The sequence below is a fragment of the Oncorhynchus keta genome, chromosome 30 (genome assembly GCF_023373465.1).
Source record: "Oncorhynchus keta strain PuntledgeMale-10-30-2019 chromosome 30, Oket_V2, whole genome shotgun sequence".
Classification (NCBI taxonomy): domain Eukaryota; kingdom Metazoa; phylum Chordata; class Actinopteri; order Salmoniformes; family Salmonidae; genus Oncorhynchus; species Oncorhynchus keta.
In genome coordinates this window covers 34,974,456-34,991,833 of record NC_068450.1, presented here as the reverse complement: position 1 = coordinate 34,991,833, position 17,378 = coordinate 34,974,456, and the positions used below count along the sequence as shown (strand labels likewise).

Genomic DNA, 17,378 nt, shown 5'->3' with positions numbered 1-17,378 from the left:
AAATGTTGAATGGAGAAAGCTGATCCGAGAGCAGCGTCCCCTTTCTTTTGATCCTTTCAGTATCGACACATGTTCCAACTACGCAGTTAGCGATCGTTCTCTCTGCGTGGTGTTTTGGGAAAGATGCATCATTAAACCACTGGTAAACCTACATTTCTTCACGATCGGGAAAACCGGCACTGATTTGAACTCAATGTTGCCGTCCAATAATCACATTACTTGCATATCACTGACAAAGCAGAGACGCGGCTGGATTTGGGGTGTGTAGCCTATTACGTCATTCACCAGGCAAGGACAGGGTTATGAAACAGCAGCGCAGTCAGGAATGGATTCCGGCTCATGCCCCCAGTGGTGATGAGTAATCTGCTAAAACCATGCAATCCATCTGCACGATATGTTTTTTGACATTGGTTTTACACCAGTTAAGGGCAGATCAAACCAGTTTCACCGTTTGAAAAATGTGATCAGTAAATAATCACACTGCAAACCTGAAAACAGACTAATATTGTGAGTAATTGTAATACTGGCCTTTGTCCCTTTTTATTTTAATGACATCTTTCAAATTGGGACATAGAAAATGTACAAATCAGTCCAAAGGTGTGCCACTGAAAGGGTGCGAGTCTGAGCTCTCTCCTATGACCTCAAATGGATGTCTGCTTAATGACTCACATGGACACTGCATAAACCTGCCTGAATGCCACTGAGCCCCACTACTAAGTGAGTCACTAATGCCTCCTAATTCAGTTGTAATGACGCAGAGGTGGAAAGGACATGCTGAAACATTAAAGTTACCAGCCAAAGTTGTAGGTTGATCACCTGTCCAGACCATTTCTGGCGTGAAACTGACGCAATGGTTAGTGCTATCTGGAATCCTTGGGATGTCCCTACTCTAACCCAGGGGTGTCAAACTCATTCCATAGAGGGCCTAGAGTCTGAGAGTTATGTTTTCCTTTCAATTAAAACTGGCAACCAGGTGAGGGGATTTCCTTACTTAATTACAAGGGAGGAGTGAAAACCCAGACACTTGGCCCTCCATGGAATGAGTTTGACACGTGCCCTAACCTAACCATTTTAAAAGTCAACTGGCTCGGGATGTCCCAAGGATCCCGAATAGCAAAGACCCTGATGCAAAGGATTACTTCCTAAACGTCCCACGCAGGAGTTAGGAAGATTAGATACTTCATACCCTGCTGGGTAAATCACATGTAATCTGAGGCATCGTGAGCTAAATTAAGGGTGTCTGCCATTGAAGAGCATCCTAGACACAATACACCTGAGTTCGTGACAGGCCTACTTCAGAAGTTGACTGTCTCCTCTACGCTAGTGAAGGTATCCCAAGGACAGGGATTATGACCTAATATATTGCAGCCAGCACTGATGTAACAGTGGAGTTGATATAAAAAGGGAAAGGAGCGTCTGTACTCTTCTTGATGACATGAGTTTGGATAGGCACCAATTGGTCTTCACACCTGCTCCTATCACATATCTGGAAGAATCTCAGCCACATGTCTGCACCCACTGATTTCATTTCCTAGTAGTGCTTTATTCCATTCAGGTTTGCCACCATTACAAGTTACCCTGCCATCTTGTCTGAAGGGAAAAGGGAGTTTGCAATATGATCCAGTGAATTAACACTGCAGAGAAACAATGTGGATTGGCACCCAAACTCACAGGTTAAACAATAAAAGTGACAACTTTGAGCAGGGTTGTTATTTTGTTTAATCTACACAGTTATGGTCCAGCATCTCACCAGTTCTGAGTCAGAAGAGGCTTGATGGGAGATAAAGGATGTTTAGAAGCCTGAAGTAATCCACTTCACCAGGTAATCCTAGATTCCTCCGCACCGGATGCCACTTAGTTTACAAATGAGTCAATTGCGTTCAAAGACGCATTTTGATTAGGTAAAAACTTAAGCCACTGACTTGTCATAAAACCCCCTGCAAAATTATCTTTCAGGTCGCCAGGGTTTGGAGCCTTATCACCAGTTTGTATAGATTACACCGAGCCAGTCCAAGTTCGTCAGCTGACTTTGGCAGGAGTCCAACAACAACCGGCGAGGACAACCCAGAGAATAAGGTTACACCACCAGGAATAAGACACCAGCTGGCTCTCAAGAGAAACCACACTGAAGGGAAGCCAGGAGAATCACTACACACCATTCAGGGTTACAGACAGGCTACTTCCAGACACAAAGTAACAAGTTAATTGTAGGTTCATTCAGTAGGTTGCCTTTATTGTTACAGTATTGACTAAAAAAAACAAACCATCTGGATGAAACAGGTTGATATTTAAAGATCTGGCTTAGTTACCTTTGTTTTATGGGAATGACATTCTGGTGAGGGGGCAAACAAAACAAACATTGGGCCAATTAAAAAGTGCAGAACCGATTTTCCCAGTACAACTAGCACCGACATACTAGTTGGTCCCTATAAACAAGGTGGAATTTGACCGTCCTTCCAACTGTACAAGATATGTTACAGTTTAAACATCTCACAACATTTATGGTGGACATAAAAACAGTTTAGAGGACCTTCTTCAACTCATCGTACAAAACTAGCACGAAGGCACCACCCATGCCTCGGAGAACGTTGGACCAGGCTCCTTTGAAGAAGGCCTTGCCACCCTCATCCCTCGCAATCTTCTTCCAGCAGTCAATGGTGCCAGTGTACATGATGTCACCTGCAAAACACATGGAAAATAGGTCATACCTCTGCCGTAGCTGAATGGTACGCACAAGATGTAGCTCAATGTTGTGGATAGCGTGACTGAATACACAACATAACAAAACTGACAAGTGTTCAAAAGTTTACAATTACCTCCTTTGCGCCCAGACTGCATCATCATGCGACGGCGGACGGTATCAAAGGGGTAGGATGTAAGACCGGCGACTGCAGTCACTGACTGCGCGATGGCCCAGCTGACAAGGATGCTGGCGTTCTTTGGATCTGGCAGCATGCCTACAGAGAAAAAAAACAAGAGGATTAAAGTAGGCTCTAACATTCTTTGAAACAGACACTTGCAGATCCTCTACTCAAATGATGATTGAGGCCTGTGCTCAGAGCAGCCCATGGACTCACCCTTGGCTGTGTCATAGACGCCAAAGTAAGAAGCTCTGTAGATGATGATGCCCTGGACAGACACAGAGAAGCCCTGGTACAGGCCCTTCAGACCGTCAGCCTTGTAGATCTTCTTCAAGCAGTCACCCAGGCCATTGAACTCACGCCCAGCACCGGCCTTACCGACATCAGCAGCCAGTCGGGTTCTGGCGAAGTCGAGGGGGTACACAAAACACAGGGAGGTGGCTCCAGCAGCACCGCCAGAGGCCAGGTTACCAGCGAAGTACCTCCAGAACTGTTTCTTGTCCACGCCATCCAGGAAGATTTGCTTGTATTTGTCCTTGAATGCAAAGTTGAGGGCCTGGGTGGGGAAGTATCTGATGACGTTGGCCAAGTTTCCTCTCCAAAATGACAGGAAGCCCTGCTCCTTGGGGATACGGACGACGCAATCCATGATGCCCTTGTACTGCTTGTCAACGGTGATCTGTTTACTAGCATGTTGCACCTGTAATCAAAAAGACAAATCAAAATCCCACTCCTGCTTATACTATATATTTACAAAATATAAAACATTTAGAGAGAAAAGGAAACTGTTTAATGTCAAATATGGCAAAAAGGCTTAGCTATATGAGGAGTTCAACACATTGTGTGCCCTTCAATCATTGCACAATGTTCTTAGCAAAGTTGACAACTACCAACTAAATAAACAAAGACAAGTAGCCAACACCCCTGATGATGCTTCTCATGGTAATGAAACATGGGCAAAAAATGTTTTGTCACATGCACCAGAGCCGCAGCTAAATGTCTTTTACAGGGTCACCCCTGGAGCAAATGAGGTTTAAGTGCATTGCTCAAGGGCACGCCAGATCTTTCACCGGCTCGGGTTTTAGAAGAAGCGACTTTCCAATTACTGGTTCAACACTAACCGCTTGGCTACCTGCCACCTCTTGGGCAAGCTCCAATCAAATTCCCTAGGACAACATTGTGGATACCGGTACATGGATAGAAGTTGCTAAAATCAAGAAACTAGTCAGCACCAATCACATCTCGCCTTTCAACATTCACAACGCAGAAGGACCCGCCTCCGCACGAGTTTGGTGCTCGCTAGGCCTCAGTTCACACAGGATGAAGCCTCCGTTTGTTGCGACCTTGGCAATTTCTAGGGCCTAGTAACTACCAGCTGCGCCATATTTGATGACAATGGGCAAGGACACAAATTTGAGTTGTAGGGATGACAATGATCATAAGACGAACACGGTGTCTTTTACGAGTCAACTTAACTTGCATGGTTGCGAAATAGCCCTTAGCAAAAGCAAGTGTCAAGCTAGTTAAGCCAAATACCAAGACACCGGTCTACTACTGAACTGACAGTCTCAAGTAATCTCACCGCAAGCGAAGAGGGACCAAAATGGAAAGGTCACTCGCATCTTCGCAACGCACCAATGTCATTAGCCAAGTTAACGTTAGGAGCTCGCTAACTAGTTAACTTACTGTCAATGTCACTAATAACATTAACGTTTGCTATATTATTATAACTGACAATTGATACATCTGTTTGATCTAAATGGGTATTGTATTGTATTTCAAATGAGACAGTGATTTTGAGAGAAACTGCAGAGTCAAGGGATAACATCAGTAGATTACATTTCTGAAAAGCCAGTCAAACTCACCTGAAGAAGCAGCTTGATTCTTTCAATAGGGGCTACAGCTGTTTTGGAGATGGCAGCGGAAATACCACCAGCCAAGAAGTCCTTGCCGAACGAGATGACGGTCTCATTCATTTTCGGTTGTTATCGAGGACGTTGTTACACGGAAACCTTCCCGTTCAACAAAAGGACTACTGGGGTATACCGGCTCAGTCGAAATGGCCGATCCATTTAGTTGAGAGAGGATTTAATACCACTGTGTTCGCGAGACAAAACGGGAGCTGGAAGGCGGCATGCCATTGGTGCGCTAGTGGATTTAGTAGGCGGAAACCTATTTTAATGATTGTACCCTCGCCTGAAAGATGAGAGATTTGTCCGGTCTTCGTGAATTTGAATTAAGCTGCGTTGTTGGCCTCTGCTCCAAAGTATTTCAAAATAAACATTTAATTCATATCATTCATGACATTTTGGCCTTTAATAATACACGTGATAAAAGTTATATCCAAAGTTTAAAATATTACTTTTTATTTTCATGTCATTCAATAGGTTCTAGGTGCAGTACGTCTACATGGTTGATGGGGAGTGAATAACACTCATCAAACCTTGATTATGCCTTACCAACTTTAGGTTGAGTTCTGGAACCAAGGTCATGTGAAAAGTATGGCAGCTTGGAGCAGCTGAACCTCCTGTCTACTACTCTGTGTTAATCATCAGCTGTGAGAGCCAGAGGACACTTAGATACAGGGGGAAAAGGTCATCCCATTCACTACCAGGTTAAAATGTCCTTGACTCTGCAGTTCCTTAAAATTCCTTTTAGATAAAATGCCATGGTCAAGCAGATCTGATATGTTATATTATGACATTGACACAACTTATCTTACAGTCATACAAAGTGACAATGATAGTCAGTCCTGTGATCAAACTTCCTTGTGACAAAATAAAAAAGCATCAGCTCCTCAAATATCCATTACATCTTTTGGGAAAATGAAATGCTGCCGTCTACAGGCTTACTGTAATAAGGTGGTGGGGTCAGCTCGCACTGGGGGAACGGTAGCTGATCAGGTTAGTCACCTGACTAGGGTATTCTCTGTAGGGTGCACCTCTTAGAGCCTTTGAGATAGAAATCCTGAAGGATAGAACCACATTCTGTAATCAACATTTCCATCAGAGACATTCTTCTGAATGTAGTGTCCTGCCAAATATGATACTGAGGGAGATATTGCTCCATTAATTTCCTTTGTATAAGTGTAACGGATGTGAAACGGCTAGCTAGTTAGCGGTGGTGCGCGCTAAATAGCGTTTCAATCGGAGACGTCGCTTGCTCTTGCTCTGCAGCTTTTGTGGAGCGATGGGTAACGATGCTTTGTGACTGTTGTTGATGTGTGCAGAGGGTCCCTGGTTCGCGCCCGGGTATGGGCGAGGGGACGATCTAACGTTATACTGTTACATAAGTACAAATGGAATTTGTGTTGTCATCCATACATTGTCAACCCATGTTCAGGAGAGCCACACCACCTTGCTTAGCAAAGGAATTTATTTGTCCATTACAATGACTGTTCAAGTAAAATTTACTTCAATGATTCTGAATCATCTCAATCTAAAATAATTAATTATACATTTGCATAATTTCATCCATCAAATGTATTACATACCGTATACACGTAATCTTAAAGGGGAATGGAAACACTTTAGGAGTTAGTTACAGTGAACTGGCATTCTAAGGCCTAGTGTTTCCTTTCCCCTTTAATTCTCAGTGACACTGAAGTGCTTCAGTTACAATTTTATTGCTAGGATCACAACGATACAGTATGTGCTATGAAAGTTAGCAACTGATTAATGGCTTCGACTCAGATACCTGTGTGAATAATTACATAACTACCTATCATAATTAAAACAGTCATCAAAATAAGCCCTATAATCAATAAAGGAAACCTTAAGGCACATAAATGATATACCCAAGTCTGTTAAAATAGTAGTAATTACTACATTACAAATATAATGAAAAAAAGCATTCATTTGCATTGTAAGATAATTCCATTTTATAAACAGGTTTGTGCTTTGTGTTCCTCTTCATGGCCATTACATAAGGCCAAGACCATTGTTAGAACCAGGTCAGCGCCGTAACATTTAAAAATGGTAATTTAGCAGACGCTGTTATCAAGAGCGACTTACAGGAGCAATTAGGGTTACGTGCCAAGCTCAATGGCACATCAGCAGCTCAGGGATTCAAACCAGCAACCTTTCTCTTACTGTCCCAAAGCTCTTAGCCTCTAGGCTACCTGCAGCCCATAAGCATGAATAAATAAACTGTAGTAATAACACAGAACTGTCAAAAAACTATCATAAAAAAAATACTTTAACTCTGAAAGAGGAATTGATGAACAAACAGTTAAAACGTTTTTCCCATGTGTTGAGTATAGAAGTGCAATTCTTATGATTGCATTGCAACTTTCAAATATCAATGGATCTACCTCTGATTCTGAAATGGTTGCTAATACACAAACACAAAGCTGTAAAAGACCTGACATCAACCAAATAGTCATCTTCAAAGCATTGAAGCATTCCAACAAATATTCCTGACTCCTTTCCATCATCATTCCGACACTTTCCTGTACTAATGATCATCATCCCCTTCAGAAATCCAGGCGTTTTTGATCCACCAGTTTTACCAGCGACTTCCTTGCTGTGACTGAAAACTCCTATTCTTCAAGTACCGTTTCACCTCTTCCACCTCAGTGGGGCCCATGCTCTGGTCCACTCCTGGTGCCAACTTATAGCTCAATGGAGACACAATGTACCCGTTGCGGTACAGACAGACCTGCTTGCACATCTCAAAGCAGCTGAAGAGAAGGCCAAAGTAAGGGACAATCTAAGGAGGAAAAACAGGGAAGATGTCAGTGGGCTCAATAGCTTTTGAAGTGTCTCTGTATAAAATGTGAAGAGGTAGGTTAGAATATGCCCTGGTAGTAGGGCCTGGTTGTAATTATCTTGTCCACAATTTCATTGTTAGACTGTTCATGTGAGGAGATTTTACACCAGTAAACCAAACAACTTCACTGCCATCGTGAAAAGCCATTTGGAGATGAAAAATGAGCGCAGTGCATGCCGTTCCAGAAACAGTCCCGCGGCAGCAAACTTCTAATATCCCGTTTGTGAATTACCCACAAAGCATCTCTCCCTCGGTTTGATATAGGTGCGTTGGCTGTATATTACCATCTCTACAGCAGATGGGACAGAGGAGGACTAGTAGAGGGGTGGGGGTTAGAGCACAATAAATCAGTACGATAATAGGCTAATGGAAAAATAAATAATGGGAACATGACTTCGGTTGTCATACCTTGATCATGTTGGCTGTGATGCCACTCCACAGTGTCAGGATGCCCTTGTTTCTGATCACCTGCCTGAAGCAGTCCAGCATTCCAGTGAAGTGGACATCGGCCCCACCGTAATGCGGGAGCCGAGGATTCTGGGCCTGGCAATAAACGAGGACAAAAATACCTGATTAGAGGAGTTATGACACTTCATTATGTAATGAGAGTGTTTTACAGTTAGACCAGTTACTTGGAAAGTGACCCCGGAGAGCACCAATATTAATACATTTAGGATCAATAAATGACAGATATTTGCAACCAACTCATAAAAGGGTCAGTGCTATCCAGAATCTTTGGGACATCCCTACCCCTTTAACTTAACCATTTCAGATGTAAACTTCAATTGAAGTTGAGATTGAAAATGGTAAGAGTAAGGTTTATGGTACGGATGTCCCAAGGATCCCAGATAGCACTGACCTTCATAAAAGTGTGTGTGTGTGTGTGATCCAAGTAGTAAGAGACTATGGAATGAATGGAAATTCCTCAAATGTTTGATAATTGCGCAAACTGACCAGGGATCTGAACTAAGGAACATTTATAACTTGGATGTCACATGACTCAATATTTTGATATAAGCAAATGAACTGAGCAAATGTGGGTGTGGTCTCAGGCAGTATTCTCACCGGATGTCCATATCTGCACATCCCAAAAACAAAATGTTATCTCGCTTTGTCAAGCATTAACCACTTAACTGTCTCCGCACTGGATGCATTCTCATTTTAGAGGGCAGTCCAATCCATGAGAAGAACCTTCCCCCAAAGACAACACAGTCCCAGTCCCAGGGCCTTTACGGATGTCAAATTCTGAGTTTGTTAAGGAAATGCTATACTGGCTGCTGAGTGAAACAATAACTGCACCCATGCCTCAAGCAAACTCCTTTAAAAACATTCTCGCTTACGGGTTGCGTCATGTTTCTACTTGACACTTCTTATTTTGCCCTAATCATCAGATAGACTTCTATGCAACATGTGAATAGAAATTATTTGTGGCTGAAGCGTTAGATTCATTTGAATACATGTAGTTGTGTTGGTTCTGTATGTCTGAAACTAGGCAGAGGGGATTAAAGAGAGGTTCAGTTTGTTTTATTGGCTTCTCAATTAGGAGTGTGCTTGTCCACTGTGTGATAGCTACCAGCTATATTTAGAGAACGTATCTATATTGCAGGCAGACCCTGAACAGTGTTCACATTCTCAGCTGCCGGAGCACCTTGAGGTCACTAATAACACGTTGATGAAAACGGATGTAGTATTCTGTCCTTCATAAAAGTCCTACTGAACCCTCTTATACATCGAGAGAAGGCCACGCGAGGAGAGACATTAACTTATACTTGGGCTCAAACTATGGTAACTTACATTTCAATAACTATTGTAAGTTATTGTTTATAAAGTGTACAAAGAAACTGTCTTCCTAATCTTATCTTAGAAACTTTGAAAGTGTAATTATATTTTAATTAATAATTTCTAAGCTTCTATGTTGCATTTTGTTTATAAAGTTTTTAAAAAACAGATGCACTCGAGGGCTATCTTTTTGAGGACAAGTGTTTTACTAACCAGTATGTACCGGTAAGAGGTACCAGTACAAATGTGTACAAATCCGCCACCTTATGGACAAATGTGGCATTACCAATCTGGTTACAGCTCATAAAATGGCCCTTACCTGCATTTTCCTTTTCACAGTTTCAAAGGGGTAGGAGAAGGTTTGCGCTATTCCTGCCGCTAAGCAGCCATTGATGAAGTTCTGTAGTGGAGTGAACCGGAATTGGGGCTCCCGCCACAGCTTATCCAAGTTGACGTAGACTGCATAGCAACCAATGGAGAAGGGAAACGCACCTGTAGAAGAATAGATCCACAGTTGCTAGCCATGCCCCATAGAACAACCTAAATAAACTCTTGAAATAAATATGATTTGTTTGGCTGTTCCAAATGTAAAAACAATGAAAACTCAAGAGGTTGTAAGAGGGACAAAGGGTGTTTCACAAGTAAGCAGACTTCGGACACTTTATATAGTTATACCAGCTTTTCCCAATCTAAAAAGCTTGAAGAGTTGATTATTTGAATCAGTTCTGTAGTACTAGGACAAAAAAACTAAAACGTACACCCCTGAAGGTCCCCAGGACCGATTTTGGGAAACGTTGAGTTATACTGAATCATTGTGTGGGAACATCTTTCTCCACATTTCTGTAGTATACAGACATGTGTACCTAAGACTGTGAGAGAGAATCCACTGTAGAGTGTTCGAAGGCCTTCGGTCTGGTATATCTTGGAGAGCGTGTGGACCACCCCCCTGTATGTGGGCTCTCTGCAGTTCTGAGCTATGAGGCGAGTCTCTGCCACCTCCAGAGGGTACGTGGCCAGTGCAGCACTCACACCAGCTAGCCCACCAGCCAAAATTGCCCTCCACTGAGAGATGTAGCCCAATTCATCCATGTGGAGGTGGACGATACTGGAAAGCCAAAACAACAGAGGTCAACGTTTTGGTTCTAAATCATTTTTATCTTGAAAATGTATTTACTTGAATCAATGCTTGTGATGCAGGTATAGCCAGTGAATAGATGTATGATTATGGCTTTATGTTTATCAATACGATACTTCCAGAAATTATAGAAATAAGTAACTGGGTTACATAACTGTAACAGAGCATCCATTTCAAGAACAGCTTTAATCTTTCATTGAGAGTAAACATACTATGCAAATATCACATTCTCCATTGAGAATCCACCATAACACAGAATATTAAAGACGTTCTCTAGCGATTTGTGAACATTTGCTGTTGAAAAGCGATATTCCAAGTATAAATAGTAATATACACACTTAAGGGTAAAAACTAGTTCTGAGCTCCCCCCTTGTGCCATGTCATATGTGCCTTTTGTTAACACCTGATTTACTGAACCTCTACAGGATTGGTGGGTCCCCCACAGGACGTTTGAGCTAATGTAAGCTAAAGCGATTAGCATGAGGTTCTAAGTAACAAGAAAATGTCTCAGGACATATCTGATATGGGCAGAAAGCTTACATTTTTGATAATCTAACTGCACTGTCCAATTTACAGTAGCTATTACAGTGAATGAATACCATGCTATTGTTTGATGAGAGTACACAGTTAGGAACTTGAAAAGTTATTAATAAACCAATCAGGCACATTTGGGCAGTCTTGATACAACATTTTGAACAGACATGGTTCATTGGATCAGTCTAAAACGTTGCACACACTGCTGCCATTTAGTGGCCAAAATCTAAATTGCGACCTGGCCTGGAATAGTAACATTATGGCTTCCCTTGGTATTATCTTTTACCAGTTCTAATGTGTTATATTCTACTACATTAATTTCACATTTCCACAAACTTCAGTGTTTCCTTTCAAATGGAATCAAGAATATGCATATCCTTGCTTTAGGTCCTGAGCCACAGGTAGTTCGATTTGTGTATGTCAAGTGGAATGGTCAAGTGGGATTACACAACTAAAACCAGCGTGTTTTTCTCTCAAGTGACACCATAGTTGGCTGAGTTTTCAGAACCATCTGATTGGTCAAGAATAGAAGGAATCTAAAAACAGCGGAAGTGAGTTGGATTTAAGAACTATAATGCTCCACGGTGGATCAACAATAATACCGGTTCCGCAGATGTGTTCATTTCAAACTATGTCTAGCTAAGTAATCATATAATCCATCGGTCGTTGCAAATACAGTACCAGCCTAAAGTTGACACTGACTCATTCAAGGGTTTTTATTTGTACTATTTTCTACATTGTAGAATAATAATGAAGACATCAAAACTATGAAATAACACATATAGAATAATGTACTAACCCCCCAAAAAAGTGTTAAACATATCCAAATATATTTAATATTCTTCAAAATAGCCACCCTTTGCCTTGATGACAGCTTTGCACACTTGGTACTCTCAACCAGCTTCACCTGGAATGCTTTTCCAACAGTCTTGAAGGGGTTCCCACATATGCTGAGTACTTGTTGGATGCTTTTCCTTCACTCTGCGGTCCAACTCAACCCAAACCATCTCAATTGGGTTGAGGGACTGGAGGCCAGGTCATCTGACGCAGCATTCCATCACTCTCCTCCTTGGTCAAATAGCCCTTACACAGCCTGGAGGTGTGTTTTGGGTCATTGTCCTGTTAAAAAACAAATTATAGTCCCTCGAAGCACTTACCATGTGGGATGGCGTATCACTGCAGAATGCTGTGGTAGCCATGCTGGTTAAGTGTGCTTTGAATTCTAAAATAAATCACTGACGGTGTGGCGGTGCTTTGCTGGTAACACTATCACACCTCCTCCATGCTTCACGGTGGGAACCACACATGCAGAGATCATCCGTTCACCTACTCTGCGTCCCAAAGACATGGCGGTTGGAACCAAAAATCTCAAATTTGTACTCATCAGAGCAAAGGACAGATTTCCACCAGTCTAATGTCCATTGCTCATGTTTCTTGGCCCAAGCAAGTCTCTTCTTATTTGTGTCCCTTAGTAGTGGTGAATCAGACCATGAAGTCCTGATTCACACAGTCTCCTCTGAACAGTTGATGTCGAGATGTCTGTGACTACCTCATGAAGCTAGTTGAGAGAATGCCAAGAGTGTGCAAAGCTGCCATTAAGGCAGAGTGTGGCTATATTTTGATTTGTTCAACACTTTGGTTACAACATGATTCCATGTGTTATTTCATAGTTGAGGTATTCTGTATTATTCTACAAATGTAGAATATAGTAAAAATAAAAGAAAAACCCTGGAATGAGTAGGTGTCCAAACTTTTGACTGGTACTGCATGTAAACCCAGTAAAATGACATGCTCGTTCTTTCTTTGTCCCAAACAAACCCTTATCAGCCTGGTTGATTAATGTTAGATAGCATGGTAATTACACTGATTTCAGTTACAATTTCTAAGGATTTCACATGATCACACTTTCTTTTTTTTTTTAAGGTAGGGGCGTGGATCCGAAAACCAGTCAGTATCTGGTGTTACCACCACTTGTCTCATGTAGTTCGACATCTCCTTTGAATAGAGATGATCAGGCTGTTGATTCTGGCCTGTGGAGGCTGTCCCACAAATCAATGGTTGTGCGAAGGTTCTGGAAGAACTGGGACATTTTCAGCTGATAAATTCTTTAAAAATGACATTGGAGGCAACTTATGGTAGAGAAATGAACATTCATTTCTCTGGTAACAGCTCTAGGGGACATTCCTGCATACGGCATGCCAATTGCACAAAACTTGACACGTGGCATTGTGTTCTGTGACAAAACTGCACATTTTAGAGTGGCCTTTTATGATCATGCTGTATAATCAGCTTCTTGATTTGCCACACCTGTCAGGCAGATGGATTATCTTGGCAAAAGAGAAATGCTCACTAACAGGGTTGTAAACTAATTTGTGCACAACATTTGAGAAAAATAAGCTTTTTGTGAGTATAGGAAATGTTGCTCATGAAACCAACACATTACATGTTGCATTTATATTTTTGTTCAGTATACTGCAGGGCAGCCAATATTTGAAGAAAGCTTGGAGTGAGATTTGATAAGTGAACTTCATTGCACCCTGACAATTCCTAGACCAGGGACTTTTATTTTATTTTACTGTTTTAAAGCTAATTTCCCGCAATTCTATGTATTTTGACATGGCTTAGGCCTATGACCAGGGTGGAAAAGTAGGTGTATCATGATGCTTTGAACATTAAATGAACACAAAGTAGACCACTTTGTTACATCAAGATTTTGGAGGAATGAAATGTAAAGTATGCTCATATTTTTTAGGTGGTTTGACACTTTATACATACAGTAATGAAATGAGATTGGCAAATGCTAGAAACAGGGATTGATCTCTGTTGTCAGGTGGAAGAAAGCTGTATGAGACATGTGCCAGGGGACTGTCACCACTATACCAAGGCTCTGCACAGGACATAACAATGGTTGATGGCAGATGGTAACCAAACTATAGATTGAAGTCATCTTGTCCATAGACTGCTTTCGAGGGAAGGACACAAAAATTTAGTAATTTGGGTGGAATCCCTTTTTAAAATAGTTCTGGAAGAAAATCCTGCTGGCTCCCCAGGAAGGTTGGCCTTCCCTGATCTATATTTCCCAAGTGCTGGGTGTTTGAAAATGTTCTTGTTATAAACATTTCTCAAGATCACCCAACCTTCAAGAAAAATCAAATCAATATTAATGTTCAGGTGGTTTATGCCTACTATAGCAGTTGAAGATCTTTGCCATCATTTTACTCTACATCGACAAAATGATGCATTTGAGTTGTGAATCCCTCTACCATCTCTGCTTTGCAAAATACAAAAAATGTAAAATTATATTTAATTCCTGTAGCATTTAATATCCAATGCCTTTTGTACGATTTAGTCAACTGTCCATTAATGCATTTTTGAAGCGATATCCTCAATTAATTTTCAAAGAAACAAGTAGGGATATCAGATTTCAAATATGTGGTTATGCTGGCAAAAATAGGGAAGAAGTGGAATAAATTAGGTGTGGGGGGAATAAGAGCCATGTTCTTGCTGACAAGCACAGTAATTACCCTATATTTTATCCCTTTGTTAAGAATGAGAATTGTTCCACTGATCAAAACTCTACCCAAATTGTTTTATTTATTGTACCCCCTCTATAATAAAATGTACACATTTAGGTTTACAATCTAACAAAATTATTTCCATAGTTACAATTCAGGTCACCCTACCAAACGTCCCTGCTAAAACATGCTGTAGGTCTGCTGCTTTTTCGTTGTCACAGCCTAAATGCCAATCACCAAACAAGGGGACTAATGGGTGGATTAGGGTGGATTAAATCGACTTTAGAACATGCTGTCAAAAGGCTGCATTCTGCAACAGGGACGGGAGCAATAGCAACCTAATTTAGCTGACAACATGTTCATAAAACAACGCTACCGAATTTGACATTTTTATAAACTCAGTGGAAAACGTTCTCTCCATTCAACTCCACTCTAATCTTATCTTGAGGGGCGTTTCTTTAAAACGCGAATCCAATCCCCTTTATCCTTCACATAACTAGACCAATCATATGCTTCAATGTTCCGCGGCAAGACAGGACATTGAGATTCCACTCGTGATTTTAAATTGTAGGCGCTCGGATTTCAAAACGATTTGGAGCACAGTTGAAAGTTAAAGCGCTGACAACACAATGGACTAATAAAAGCTGTACATTTCAATGCGTAAAATAAGGTGTGCCGTGAGAGCGTAAAGAGGGTCAAATGCGTGTGTCTCAGCTCGTTCTAACGCAGGGGTGGGCAACTCTAGTCCTCAGGGCCTGATTGGTGTCCTACTTTTTCTCCACCCCTAGCAAACACAGCTGAATAATCAAATCCTAAAACTGAAGATACTGATTGTTTGAGTCAGGTGTGTTGGCTGGGGAAAAACTGACACCAATCGGGCCCCTGAGGACTGGAATTGCCTACACCTGCTCTAACGTTATAGATTGTTGTCTAAAATAAACGTATCATAACTCAGAAACACTAATTCATTATTGACTCACTGTTTGTATGTTGCCAAATGGACGGCGCTGTAAGGAAACAGGCGGAGACAGGAGACGAGGTTTCCCTTCCAAAATCCCCGTAGGCCTTCATTCTGGTAGACGACAAGAAAGCTGTGCAGAAAGCCTTTTTTACAGTGAAATGTGCCTACTTGACTCTTGATTTTCACCAACTCCAGAGGCGACGTGACAGTTTTACTGAAAACTCCAGCAAAACCAACGCACATAAAGCCCTGAGAACGTGTCAGTCTGTCATCTGGTTTAACTGTTGCCATTACTCTAGCTCTGTATGTAACCGACTTCCCCAGCCGATTCTACTATCTCATCCGTAGATTGTCTGTAGGACCAGCAGCACCCCTTGTTTATCTAAGGCTAACTGAAAACAAGACCCAGTGGCACCGTCATCCGCAATTCTGATTCCTGTCACGTTGGTCTGAGGGGAGGCGGTACTGAGGGTTTTGTCTAGAAGGGATAAAGCTTTGTTAAATTTGACTTTTCATATCAGGTTAATGAGAGTTTACGTAGAAGGTTAGGAGGATTAAGTTACGATTAGTAAAAGGTGTGGTGTTAACTAAAATGCAAAAAACAAACATACTTTTTACATCACATTTGACAAAAGCTGTATTCTGTCTCGCAACCAGACATGGCCGATACTGAATGCACTGGGCAGGCGTGGGGACATCAAGGTTCTCTTCCAGGAAAAAGCTTGTCCTCTGGTGGCTATTTAGTGTATTAACGTTTTTTTATTTTTTTATTTAATTAACTAGGCAAGACAGTTAAGAACAAATGTACCTCGAAGTAGAGCGTTTGATATCACGGCCTGCACATGCGCAGTTTGGCGCGTGACGAACGTTAGACCCGATGACGTGTTTCTACGCATGAGTTTCGCTCGCCAACATTGCCATGACATCGCCTACAAGCGTGTAGAAGCAGTTTTAGCTGATGTTCATACTGTACTGTCTTTGACTTTACTATATTGTATAATGAAAAAAAGGTACGAGCACCTAGTAGTTAGGTCATAGGCCTATTTATAAATTATTAACTTATGTTACAGCCTCCTATGCACGAGTAATGACCCCAATTGCCTCAAAAAGATCTGTCAAGCTAAAAGGTTCATAGATTTAACTATCTTCTTAATAATAATTCAAGGATGATTTGTGTTTATTTAAATTAGCCACAAACTCCATTGTTCACCGGATACAAATAGTTAATGAAGTCGTTCAGCTTCCACTAATGATCTGTTATTACAAGCATTCCACTTATTGTAAAGACCACTAGGGGGTAGTCTAAGCCCAGTAACTTTATGTAGTGGTAAATCTAAATCAAATCAAATCCATTTTTTTTTGTCGCATACACATATTTAGCTGATGTTATTGCGGAAATGCTTGTGTTCCTAGCTCAGTGCAGTAATATCTAACAATACAGAACAATACACACATCTTAAAAGTAAAAGTATGGAATTAAGAAATATAGAAATGTTAGGATGAGCAATGTCGGAGTCCGGAGTATAATTTTTTACAATTAAAATAATAATAATATATATACATACAAATATACAGTACCAGTCAAAAGTTTGGACACACCTACTCATTCAGGAATTATTATTTGGGTTTAGGTAGGAATGCATTGAATTAAGGGTGAATAAGGATTAAAATGTGAATGACATACGTTGTCATATTTATTTTGAAACATTTATAAATTAGCCATACATGTATCCCCCCCTCTCATCAATTCCTTCTCTCCTATCTTGTAGTTCCTTTCCTGTTAAGGCCCATGTTTGTTTTCTGCCTGTGTCTGCCTGCTTGGA

At 41.2% G+C, this 17,378-nt stretch overlaps 2 protein-coding genes across 2 annotated transcripts; both read right to left on the bottom strand.

Annotated features, from left to right (window-relative positions):
- Positions 1-2,205: 2,205 nt before the first annotated feature.
- LOC118363445 (ADP/ATP translocase 2-like) lies at positions 2,206-4,934 on the bottom strand. The gene is made up of 4 exons (XM_035744317.1): positions 4,727-4,934; positions 3,078-3,561; positions 2,817-2,957; positions 2,206-2,679 (listed from the first exon to the last, which is right to left on the bottom strand). Exons 1-4 carry the CDS (start codon positions 4,835-4,837, stop codon positions 2,522-2,524), a joined length of 894 nt encoding a protein of 297 aa, XP_035600210.1. The 5' UTR covers positions 4,838-4,934; the 3' UTR covers positions 2,206-2,521.
- LOC118363444 (solute carrier family 25 member 43-like) lies at positions 4,833-16,351 on the bottom strand. Its single transcript, XM_035744315.2, has 5 exons — positions 15,575-16,351; positions 10,274-10,515; positions 9,730-9,902; positions 8,040-8,174; positions 4,833-7,571 (listed from the first exon to the last, which is right to left on the bottom strand). Exons 1-5 carry the CDS (start codon positions 15,844-15,846, stop codon positions 7,368-7,370), a joined length of 1,026 nt encoding a protein of 341 aa, XP_035600208.1. The 5' UTR covers positions 15,847-16,351; the 3' UTR covers positions 4,833-7,367.
- Between the last annotated feature and the right edge of the window lie 1,027 nt (positions 16,352-17,378).